The sequence below is a fragment of the Sebastes umbrosus genome, chromosome 16, assembly GCF_015220745.1.
Source record: "Sebastes umbrosus isolate fSebUmb1 chromosome 16, fSebUmb1.pri, whole genome shotgun sequence".
Lineage (NCBI taxonomy): Eukaryota > Metazoa > Chordata > Actinopteri > Perciformes > Sebastidae > Sebastes > Sebastes umbrosus.
This window is the reverse complement of record NC_051284.1, coordinates 18,663,547-18,676,542: the sequence shown is the minus strand read 5'-3', so window position 1 is coordinate 18,676,542 and position 12,996 is coordinate 18,663,547. Positions and strand designations below refer to the sequence as shown.

At 43.4% G+C, this 12,996-nt stretch overlaps 1 protein-coding gene across 6 annotated transcripts in view; it reads right to left on the bottom strand.

Annotated features, from left to right (window-relative positions):
- qkia (QKI, KH domain containing, RNA binding a) overlaps nt 1–12,343 on the bottom strand; it is an 86,400-nt gene extending 74,057 nt beyond the window's left edge. For 4 of the 6 annotated variants that reach the window (XM_037746521.1, XM_037746525.1, XM_037746523.1 and 1 more), the window contains exon 1: nt 11,838–12,343. In XM_037746521.1, coding sequence (XP_037602449.1) covers nt 11,838–11,982 — 145 coding nt within the window. In that variant the 5' untranslated portion in view covers nt 11,983–12,343. The remainder of the gene's footprint in view (nt 1–11,837) is intronic. The other 2 variants (XM_037746526.1, XM_037746522.1) reach the window with 2 other exon arrangements.
- Between the last annotated feature and the right edge of the window lie 653 nt (nt 12,344–12,996).

Below are 12,996 nucleotides of genomic sequence, written 5' to 3'. Positions count from 1 at the left end.
AAAACTAATGGAAGAAGAGAGTGGGTGAAGAGAAATTTGAAGAAACAGGAGATGAGAGAACAGCGGTAGAGTCACTCTGCTAAAATAAATAGGTAAAGACAAAGCCAGGAAAAATGAGTCATTCCCTTGGGAAAACGAATACTGATTTTCTCCACTGGAAAACACTATGACAACGATAGAAGGCAATATTAAATAAACAGATGAGGGGGATGCATTTACATGGTTAAGACATAAAGGAAGAGATAAGAGGGAGAAAGCAAACTGTGGGTGCAGACAGAGGATTTTACGCATGGTGATGAGGGAGGAGGAGCCGAGACAGAACCAAGGTCTGGTTCATCGAAAGTGTCAGACGCTCAATAAATATAAGGTTGCAGGAAGAGCTCCCATCACAAAGCGTCTAAACTCGACATGTCAGACAAACACTCGCCCAAGAAAGGAGCGCAGAGGAAGGGTGGGACCGGGAAGGGATGAGAGGAATTAGAGGGGACAGACAAGTCCATCTCCTGGCAGACTATTCTTCACCTTAAGGTGTCAACAGCAGCTGGCGCCTTGGCACCTTGCTCATACCCACACCTGTCTCCCCTGCTGTGTCTACACACCGTCCATCTCCAGCTGCCTTTAACCATCCCTAAAGGACCACTCTGGTTTACAATAAATTATTTCATTTACCCACATACTGTCTGCAGGTGATCACAAACACACATACACCAATCCAAAATTCAAACTTTTATAGTAGATGGAATCAAATCTCTAAAATCCCCTTTCTCCATGTCAGTGTGTCCTGGCACATCCCGCAAGAAAATAAATACACCAGACAAACAGCAGCAGCAGCAGCAGCTGTAATATTATCCAAGACGACAATAAAGCAACACCTTGTAAGTCTTTTATGGGCAACATTCTTATGTAATGACACAAAGTTAAGACCAAAGTGAGCTGGAGCAGCGTCTACAAAGGTAGAGAGAAACAGTTTAACTGTGCCAGCTGGTTGTGCATTTATTTACTACTACTATAGTAACTTCTTTTAACTCAATTGGGAGTTGTGTGACCTGTCAAACATGGCAGAAGGAATGTCTCTGCACACATAGCTGTCAGTGCCACTTTAATTGGTAGTCCATTTACTATTTGTGAGCCATGTAACCAAGTGGATTAATAATTGATCTGACCCAGACTTCTCAGGTCAGAGGTGCATCCAGAACTCAATCCCAGTAATTAGGATCATGGTCGGGGGTCAGGGGGAAAAATGTCAAAGTAATGTGTTGTTGGGGATGTTTTAAGTGGATCTCCTTAATGAGGCCAGATCCCAGCTTTTTGACCATTGGCATCTACAAGTGCAATTCAGGACAAATCCTCTATTTAGTAACATGGTTATAAAAAAAAAAAAAGACAACAATGCTTTCCCGTACAGCTGTATTGCAGCAGCCCTATATTTTGGAATTAAAAACAGGTTTGTTACAAGCTAGCTACCAAGTTAGAAAACAAGAACAACAACAGATTATTCCAGTAAATCCGGATGCTTCATGAAGGTGTTCTTGCCTTCTTGCCATAGATTCCTCCAGTGTATAAATTAAAAGGTCAGCAAACTAAGATTTAACCCACTGGTTAATTGCAGCACCACCCCAATACATGTTGTGCATTTATCATATACAAAATAAAATGATGTTTACATTGTTTAATTTGCTGTACACTGATATAGCGCAGGAAATAGGGAATTAGGGGAGAGCAACAATATAGATGGGAGGGTTTTGGGTTGTAGTTTTGTCACAATACTGGAATTTCTAACTTTGATAAAATACCTTGAAAAATATTGATATTTGGGGACAACATTTGGGGCATCAAATTTTAGATTTTTAGTAAAAGATAAATAGCAGTGGGTGTGAGAGCAGAAAGTGCAGCTGCTCCCATTTACAAATACTGCAGAAAATGATTATTGGACCGTTTCAAATGTTCAGTATTGATATGTATCGATACTTTGATATTTTTGACAACAATATTGGGTTGCAAAAACCACATCACTCAAGAGTCAACAGCTTAGAGAACAGCACATTCAGCACTGTGCATGCAGCCAAGACAATAAACCAAGTGATAACTGCAATACTTAAGAATGCATTGCAATGTATTGGGATTGTTTTACAGACAGCACTTGTGTACACACTTGCATGTGAACTGGTAGGAGTGACCCTGTGTGTGCGTCTGGCCCATTAAAGCACAAAAAGCCATTGTGTATCATTAGCTGAGGGGGAGGAAGGGAGAGACAGAGGGGTGGAGTGTGGAGCTGAGGGAGGGGTCACTGACCTTCCTCATAACCAACCAAATGACCTCATTCACAGCACATAGGAATCCTCTGTCTCCCCCCACTGTTCTTTATCACATTCACCATCCTCCCCTCTCCGCAGCCTCGCTCGCCTCTTTCCTTTCAGCGAACACAATCAATCAACTGAGCGAGGACGAGGCTCATGCTCACTAACCCTTTCATATACACAGCACATTCTTTGCTGCCAGTTATCTGTGGGGTTTTATGCCAGTCTTTCCTATGTCACACACGGTGCTAAAGAGGCTCTTTGTTTCACCAATTAAAGTCTAATCATACAAAACCACCCATTGTTTCTGCTCTGTAATCTCCTCCAAACCACTGAACTGATAAGGACAGACAGACTTAAGCCTCGCCACAAACAGCGACAAACACTAAATAAACAGAACAGGCACAAAACTTTCACTCTCAGTTGTACAACTCTGACTTCATTCATGTGCTGCCACAATTAGTTTGGGTTGAACGCGTTGCACATGGGCATAAATTATGCTAAGTAAATCATGTTTTACATTATAGCACACGTCTGCGGGGCAGACAGCCACTGTAAATTACAACTGCGCAACACATGTAGTTCTAGTTAGGATAGACACTCACTATGTGTGACTTTGTCAGTGAGACAGAAGTTCAAACAACTGAAACGTTGCTGAATAGCATGGAGAAGAAAGTTTTGTACATTTTAAAGTTAAAATGCATTAAGAAAAAAATTAAGAGGCTACATCTATGAAGAACTTTGTGCTTCTGTAAACAATTTCATGCTCTTGTTAACAATTTTGTGCTCTGTAAACAATTTCATCCTAAATACATTGGTTGCATAGATAAGAAAGGTGATGACGCAGCAAAAAAGTCACACCCAGAAAGCATGGTGAATGAGATAAGGTCCGTGTTTCAAGATGGGTCAGGTGTTGTTGCCGCCATTGCCGCTAGGGATGCACCGATCTGACTTTTTCAGCTAGACACAAATAGGGGTTTTTGGGTATCGGCCGATACAGAGTACTGATCCAATACCAGTCTTTAATTAATAAGCTGCTGGGATCATTCTTTTATATGTAAGACGACATCAGGCCTGACTTAAACATTGCTCTCCTAACTTTATAAAACAAAATATAACAAATAAATACATAGATATACATTTACAGAATTGGTATTTATTTTTAAAATAATAAATTGTACACCAGCAACTTTGTAATTTTTTTCAAAATGAACAGGAATTTCAATTCAAGTGTAAAAAGGTTTAATGCAGCAACAAATTGGTTAAAACTTAAACAAGAATTAAAATTCCAATATATAACATAAATAGTATATACATATAGAATTGAATTGAATAGATCGGCCCAGTATCGGCCCGATATCCGATCCAGTATCGGTGCATCCCTAATTGCCGCAGACCCCGCACTGAGGACCGTTTGCCCCGGTTGACACTGACAGTTGCGCCGGGTGCAGGGGGCTCTGTCCCTCCCCGCAGGGAGAGCAGGCCAAACATGAGCCCCTTCACAGAGCCGGTTCAAGGCGGTACTGTTGTGCCGTTATTTCAGCTCGCTGTTCTGCATAAAAAGGCACAGAGACGGTAAGGGGGGGCAGAGTTGTTCCGCTGCTAAGCCGGCAGCGAAGGTAGTCACAGAATCGACATCTGTGTGAAAGGTGACAGGCGTCACGGTAGGACTACACACACACAGTAGATACAGACGCTGTTGTGTTACTCGTCACTGGCGGCATGTTATACTGATACTGGTCCAGCATTATGTTGCTGTTGTCTGGTCCAGAGTGAAAAAGCAAAGCGGGTGTAATGACGGATATTCCTTACAGCAGTATTGCGGGATCTCTGTGCAAAAAGGGCTATGGTGGTAGAAATGAGTAAAAGTTCATATTAAAGCAAATGGTGCAGAAACATTCAGAGCAAAATATGAGGAGCCAAGAAACAACATTTGACAAAAATATGTACTAGCTTTTGATTAATGGTTAAACTGAATAATTGCAGTGGACCCTGTGTTTAACAAAGGAGCAACAGGAGTACTGTGAAATAGCATGACATGGACTTTGACATGTCAGGACTAAAAAATGTGTTGATGCTGTTGAGAGTCAGAGAAGCAGCTGAGACTGGTTAAGACTGGAGTTCCCAGTGCTTCATATTTGATGGTAGAAGGCTACAGAGGAATCTCACTACCTCTTGCCACCTCACTTTCTGTGGCCCTAAGGGAAGGTTATGGCAGCACCGCCTGCTCTTGCCAAGCCTCACAGAAACAACACGGGCTGCTGAGGGACAGGTAAATTATTCATCTTTGATTTATCGGCCAGCCGGCAACTAGTGAGGAAAACCAAGGCAAAGGCTGCAAACCACAGGCACGCTGATCCACTGGGGTGTTTTAAAGGAGGATGGGGCTAGTGAAGATCTTGGACGAGAGAGTTTGGACAAGGATGAGGGGGAAATGCTGTAAATATAAGTGGGATAGGGGTGAATGTGTCACAAAATTAGAAGGTTTAGCAAAACATTACGAGACTTTGATGGTTTCACACAAGTGGAATGGAGCTTGCTAGTGCCAGCCGCGAAGCAAAAACTACCAAATTGCAGACAAATTATGCTTTCAACATTTTTTATATATTAAAGTAGAAGTTCCTGTGCCTCAGTGTGGATGGCATTCACATTAAGCTGAGTTTAAACACACTATGAGAGAGCGTGTGAGGAAAACAAACACCAGGCTGGAGGTTAAGTGCTCCGACTGTGCTCCCGGTAACATTCCTGAGCTGGCTGCCAACGCTCGCTTGCCATTCCTCCTCTGAAAGGAGAGAGAAAATGAATGCAGAGGGGTGGGCAAGTCAGAGAGGAACAGAGTGAGCATTCAGCTCATTTTTCTATGATAAAAAAAAAAGGGGAAAGGAAACGGGAAACGTGACAAATGTTGCTGGTATGATTCCTGAAAAAACCTAATTGTCAGACACTATATCTGTCGTGACAGTTCAGAGGCTGAAAAGCGAAGACACAAAGACACAGAGCGGGGCAATAAGTGGGACTACTGTGAGTGAGGGGGTTGTGGGAGTGCTATTCAAAGCACTCCAAGAATGTGACAGGGTGGGGCCCATACTTACTCCTAACTGAGAAATATTGTGTGTGCTGCGTATCCACACAAACGTGTGGAGGAGGGACAGGAGCTATGATTCATGATGTAATCTATATTAATCAAAAGAGAGCTGAGAGACAGACCCACCTCTGTGGGAGAGGGCACAAGAAGAGCAGGCTTCTTTTGTCACCACAGCCAGAAAACAGCTCACCCCCCCTCCCTCCTTCTCCCCGTCTGTCTGAAGGAAAAACAAACCACTGACTCGCCTTCTCCATAGTCCATTCCTGTCTGAAAAAGGGCGTTACTTCCCGTAGATGTTTTTGCATGAGACACAAAAAACGGTAAAAGCTGACATAACTTAGGTCAAGGGCAATGGGAGGCGCCATGGCTTCAGAAAGGGGAATAAGCAACTCAATTTAATGAACAGGTCTGCGTAAGGAAGCTGTTGTGACATAATTATTACAACATCCCTTAATTCATCTTCCTCTTTAACACTGATCATCATCTAGTAAGCACAGAACTGACTCTCGCTTCCACAGAAATTACACAATAAAATCCCCTCAGTAAAATTCACTGTGCATCTAGTTACCTTTTTCACTATTAATTTTAATGTGATTGCTCTGCTTTAAGGCTCGGGGACTTAAAAAAAAAAGAGAGAGAGATAAACTGCCTCGAGCAATGTGTTTTCTAACAGCCGGCAGTAATGGAGGGGAAGACACATGGTTTTGGCGACAGCGAGCCAGATAGTCAGCCAGCCAGGCAGGCAGGCTAGGGCAGGGAGACAGGAGGCCAGGCAGAGGCAGCAGCGATAAGGAGGCCCAGCACTCACGGGATTGAGGCCTGAGATAAGAGCCCGGAGCTGTCGTTGGATGACTTTATCACACCGCACCCGCTGGGGGGTGGCGTTGCTGGGGCTGGAGTGGGGCCAGGGGAGCAAGGCGGGTCCGGGGTTGGAGCTGCAACGGGGACCGAAGCCCACACAGGCACTGTGCTGGGGCTTCTTGATAGGAGGGCTGCTAGGCAGAGGCATGTCAGAAGGAAGACAGGCAAGGCGACGCTGGGTCCTACCACAACCCTTACACCTCACCCTGTCAGACTTACGCCACCACCTAATTTATTACCAGGGAGGCGAGACTGAGAAAGAGGGGGATCACATGAGTGCAAGAGAGAGGCAGACGGAGAAAGACAGCACAAAGCCTCCAATTCTGCTTCCTCACTGGTGACGACGGCTCAGTAAACCAGCTCACAGAATGGCTCTCGGTTAATTAAATTCCAGCTTATAAGTGGTGCTTTGGGAGAGAATGTGGGGAGAAGAAAAGGGGTAGAGGTGGGGGGATATCACATGTTTCTGCTTGCAGCAACAGTCCTGGCCTAACACCCCCATTTCTGTCTTACTGTGCTCTCTCACGGCTCCGAGCTGTATCTTATTTTGCGAGCGGTACTCAGTCTTGTTAGCTGCTAAATTGATTGCATGTCAGAGGTTAGTGCGGGTCTAGCCATGTGCCGAGAAAAGCCGAGGGTCAATCTGCGGCGGGAGAGAACAGTGCTGCAACAGCCAGACACAGAGAGAAAAAGGGGGGAGAACCATACACGGATTGACAGAAATATGGGACATCAGGTAGAAAACCAAACGCAGACTTCTAGCACTCTCCCATTTATCAAAATCTGTTCGCTAAACAGCCGTTCCCGAAGGACCAGTTCCCTACACAGGCACCACAGTGGACAGCAGACAGTTTGTCCTCCAAACGCTGACAGCTCTCCCGGGAAGGTCCTGTTAAATCACGGCACACACACACAGAGACAAACAAGCAGACACAAAACTGTATATGCAAAGGGGGGTGCTGTAGCCAGGAACAAATGGTACAATGCACCATGTGGCTCTGCCACACAGCATGCAATGGAACAACGGACCATTTAATCTATTATACAAATAAAGCTCGGAAATGAGCCTGTAAGGAAAGGTAAAAGGAGCTTGGAATAAACATTTTCGATCAATCCAACTATTCTGTTCCCCATAGAAACGCCCGCAACACTTCATGACAACGAAAAAGTAAAAACCCTCCCTTTCTCCTATGCTCCGCTACCTTATAACAGCGCCTGCACTTCACTACTGGGCTACATCTCTAGATGTTATATGGGCTGTCTCCTCCTGCCAAGAGAAAATATAGCAATTTGAAGCAGCTTGTTGGCTGGCAGATCGTAAAGAGAAATAAAAAAAACTCCATAGCAGGTGTCACCTCAGGGAGATGAACAACTGCAACGCAAGGGGATTTCAAAAGGGGCCTGTCAATCAGCCAAAGTGACCTTGAGGGACAACACACATATTGGGAACGTAACGGGGGCGTCCATGCACTCGCGCCCCCTAAAGCGGGGTGGGAGCAGTCGTCACACACACACAAGGGTGGTGTCAGCTTTCTTCCACCATGGAAACAGCTGTGTAGACATGCACATAACGAAGGGTGGGCAGGGGAGACGTGTGCAGCTGTCGAAAGGGTATACTCTGGAGAGATGGACAATTTGGAAGAGTTTGAAGCTTAACTAGATTTCTTTTTGCTCTTATTATGTGCACTAAAGTCTGACAAAAGGAGGGCATTTAAGATGTTCAGCCTATGAAACGGTACTTAATCAGGAGAGAAGTGCTGTCATTATAATTTTAAAACACAAAAACTTTCGTCCCTCAGGAGACAAGACGACTGCCGCCTTGTTGACGGATTAGGACGGTCCTTAACTTTTTTTTTTTTTGGACTTTGTCTTCATTTCTTTAGAGCTCTACACTGACTGGTTGTTTCTACATCTGCTTGAGAATAAACAGCGTTCATGTTGCATCTGCTCTCTCCTTGTCGCCTTGAAAAAAACACCCGCTCTCAACGAGACAGAACTGATTGAGAAGTCTCCTGCGACACACTCTTGAGGAGAAAACTACACAAACACACACCAAACAAAATTAACTTTTCAGATCAAACGTAATTCACACCACAATACCACATGTTAGAGATTCCCTTCTGGAGACTATCCTGTCTGACTGGAAGTTGCAGTCGAGTGTGATGTTTATCGTTCCTGCCAGCAAAGACCACAGTCACAAAACATGCTTCATCCATCACCATAAAAATCTTTATCGCACACATATCAACCTCCAACTACCATTAAAAAAACAATTAAAAATAACTTTTCTGAGCGTCTGGAATTGCAGCAATCTGACAGCACGGGCCACATAACGCAACACATTAAAAATAACACACACTTGACAACTATTTTAAGAGTACTAGGCCAAAGGGAAGGGCTGTTTACCGTTTTCCTCTCTCTTTTTTTAGACTAATAAAAATTGCACGGACTGGATTGTGCTTTTGGTTTTTACCCTGGGTGAGGTCAGTTTTCACTAATACGGGACAGGGAGTGGGAGGAGGCTGGCCCAGAATATCTCATCAGAGCTTCAGCCCTGTTCAAACCACCCCTAACAGGAACCAGACAGTCAGACAGGCCTTCTCTGCACTGGGGTGGCTTTCATCACACACACGCAATTTCTGGCGGTCGGATAAAGTTTGGGCTAGTGCTGTGGAAACGCTTGTAAACCTCAGACTTGTGTGACTTTAGAGGAGTGAAGCTGAGGAGTCACGAGCATCCCAGACATGATTTTTAACACACCAGAGAGAGGAACGTTTATCTGTCGATCGCTGCACAGAATCGTCGGACTAGTCCGGTATTACAGGATTGATTTCTAAAAGCCTAACAAACCAGTTCCTCCAAAGCCACAACATCATATAGTGCAAGACGTCATGTCAAGGTTTTTCTGTTAAGAAAGATTTATGACAAGCAAATCAGTTCTACTATTTTATTTCTGCTCAATCAGCTCAATGACTTTCTCTATTTTTGCAAATTAATCAAAACATAAATATGTAACTGTAAATCCCCACTGGCCAAAATTAGTAGGCCTACAGCAGTATTTACAGTGTGCCTATTCATGTTAAATGTCTTACAAGCCACATTCAGCACACAGTGCTCTCTACAGAGTACAATGTTTCCTTTCCCACTCTTTAGTCCGACAGATAGCGCACAGCTGTGGTAGTTTATATGAGCAGGCAACACGCAAGAACACGCAGACAGAAACGCAAAGAAAGGTGACTATAGGTCTCACAAAATACTTCAGCTGTGTTAGAAATGGTCTGTTCTTTCTGAATGTCAGGGGATTTAGGTTGTCACAGAGAAACAAGCTTGTTTAGTGATTTATGTTGACAGTCAATTTAAAAAAATGAATAAATAACCTATCACAGATGGATCACCGCAACACTTTAAGTCATTCTAGTTTGGAAACTGAATTTGTTTGTAGTTCGCTCCACAAATAAAGCCAGTAAGTGCTTTTTTTTTTATAAATCACTGCTGACCACACAGAAGCGAAGACACAGTTCCTTGCTTTCAGTGGGCTGGCTCACACAGCGTGCCAACGGCAGCACGGCTGAGTTGTTAGAGTAAATGAGAGGTACACAGACTGTGTGCATGGTCCCTTTTCTTCACTGTTCAGACGATTGTTAGGCTCTGTGACTGTGGGGGCTGGGAAATACCAAAGCGGAGCAGGGATGCAAAAGAAAACAAGTCTGCTTCCTGACTCTCCCCTCAATGAAAACACCAACACACCCATCATTCCCAGTTTTCAATAACGCAATTGTCTCTTTCGGAATAAAAAAAAAACGACATAATGCCTCTTTTGTAAGACATTTACGGGGTGTGGAGAGTAATCAAATTTGGTACTTTCAGTGACAAAATCTGGATGCAAAGATGTAAGGAATATGCTATTGTCACACCCCAGGAAATTTGGCTCTTGTTTTTTAAGAACATGTTTAACTGCTTACTTTTCTGCAGGCATCAACCTGAAACTGAAGTGCCATTTTTTTGCACATGAAAAACATTTCTATAAACACTCATACAGTGTCTGTGTCATTCAACATGTTGCAAAAAAAAAAGGCTTTAAATTAATTTGTATTTATTATCATACAAACTTATGTTTGCATTGTTGTGGTAGTGAGATAAGGGGACATCCAGGGGATGGAAATAGACCACTTTACACCTTCAAGTGTTTTGTTTATCACCCATCAAGGAAGCAAGAGAAATCTTTGCAGACCGGTTTTGCAACTACATACTTACAGAGCCTACTCATCCAGACATGCAACCGAAACTCAGGTATGCCCTTCTCTTGTGTGTGAAGAAACCTCTCCGTGAAGTAGTCAGGAAGCCTATAGTTTTTATTTAAAAAGCGTCATGTCCGATAATACACACACAGCACGGTGTGGACAGTCTGCTCGGGGGCTGTGGCGCTCTCTAGTGTCCCCAGCTCACTTACATAAAAGCATAGGTCCAACCTTCCGCTTCAGACCAGCTTATGTTATTGACACTATCAACAAAAAAATAAGCCTCGTCTACATCTGCACAAAAAAATCAGTGGGAAAGCATTGGGAAAACAACGTAGACAGGCGAATCCCGCCGACAAAGAGGCGACGCTTTTTTTGGGTAGTGCACGCTGCTGGGCAAAAACACGACGACTGCTGCTGCTGCTGCAGCAAAGGGAAGGAAATATAACAGACCCTCTGCTTGCTTCAAGACAAACATTGTAGTAGCAGAAAGGGAAACAAAATGGTGTCGCTTTTAATAAAAAAAGTTGAAATAATCTTCATGCACTCCCCCTTTCTTCTTCTTCTCCTCTCTTTCCTCCCACAGCAGCAGCAGCAGCTCACTGGCCATTGTTTGGGCAACAAGCAGACATTCCTGCGTGCTTTTAGAAGCTCGGCCTGGGCAACAACTAACTAACTAACTAACACAAACCCTTTTTTAAGCTTAAAATAAAGACAACTTTTGTTAACCAGACAAATGGGAAGAAGTGCAAAGTGTTTATTTTAAAGACGTAAGCTTCTTTTCTTTAGTGAACTGCTTTGATTCCTGAAGAGTTCAGAGGAATGCAGACAGCTTCGCTAGCTGAAAAAGGTGGCTAACTAAAAGCTAAACTGCTGCTGGAGGAGGAACATGTGGGGGAATTAGGCCTCTTCTTAAATTAATTACATAAAATATAGAAAGAGTGGTTCAAAAACATTCAAATCCTTTATTAAAAGCGTTTTGTTTTTTTAATGCATTGGCTAATGTTGTGTTTTTGTGTGTATATGTGTTTGTGAGAGACTGAGAAAGTTTTCCACAAAGTCAAAGAGTGCAGAGAAACAACACAACTCTTAAATCAAACACATCTTAGTGGGTAAAAAAAACACCCAGGATACTATTATTGTTGTTGTTTTTTGGTTTGAATGTAAGGTTTTGGATGTAAGGTTGCTACTTGTGAGAGGTGGAAGTTGTGTCTGCCACGGTTATAGCAATGTATCGGTTTATATCGACGGTATGCAGCAGCAGCGGACGCCCAGAGAAGCGGTGCAGAACCCTCGCGCCGCTGCGCTCGTGTGGTCACGCTTCCATTCCTCGAGACATTCGCTCTTCCTTCTTACCTTCATCGAGAAGCCTCTCCAGGTGTGTGAAGATGCCGCAGAGATTTGGCAAACTGGTCATGAGCTTCTTCTCGTTTAGTAATTGCATCAAATAGTCGGGACTCGGCCTCGGTCGCTCCTTCACTTCGACCTCTCCGACCATCATCTTTGCGGCGAAACAAGCGGATAAAACAAACCCACCCGTGAAAAACACCAACACAAAAACACAGAATCCTCTCTTTAAAAAAAAAAAAGAAGGAAAAAAAACTTGCTCTCCAAAAATCCCCTTTCGCTTCGCTTCTCCTCCTCCTCGTTGTGATGAGAAGACTCTGTAAAACCCCCCCTAAAAAAAAAAAATGTCAGGTTTGTTCTTGTGTGTTTTGTGAGTGGAGAGAGAGAGGGGGTAAATAGAAGACACCGTTATCTTCCTTCCAGAGACTCGTGTGCGCCGTACTCTCCTCTTACGCCGTGTGCGCTTTGGGGACGTTTCGTTTCCACCACTGTAGGCGTGAGAGACTGCTCCACCGGAAAAAGGCTCCGTCCTCCCGCAACCGGTTATTGGCTAAAGGGGCTTTCAGAGAACTAATAGGAGAACCAATGAGCGCTCAGAGGAGAGCCGAGAGGGCTGGGTCGAGGTGGCTCGGTGCAATGATGGACAGATATTTGAGCCAATGGAGAGCAGTGCGCAGGAATGTGCACATAAAATGCCCCTGAAAGTGTTGTCAACAGAGAAGCAGACATTTACTTGTTTTTCTTCTTTTTTTCCCTCTCAAGTTTTCAGTATTGTACAATAATACTATGAGTGCTATACTTTAATGTGTTTTGTATGATATGCTATGTATTTATTTTGCATTTGTTTTATGTTGTGGCGTCTGGAACTTTAATGTATGTTTAAATGCTGCTGTCTTGGCCAGGTCTCTCTTGCAAAAGAGATTCTTAATCTCAATGAGTACTATCTGGTTAAATAAAGGTTAAATATTTTTTTTTAAATACTGTATTATATATTGTGAATATATTAGTGAAATGATACATACACTTTTTTTTTTATTAGTGAAATAATACTACACTCACAGGCCACTTTTTACAGAAATTTGGGCCAATGGAATCTGCACATAATGCCCCTGAAGTGTTGTCAACACAGAGTAGTACACTTCTTTTTCCTCACTAATATCAGTTTTCA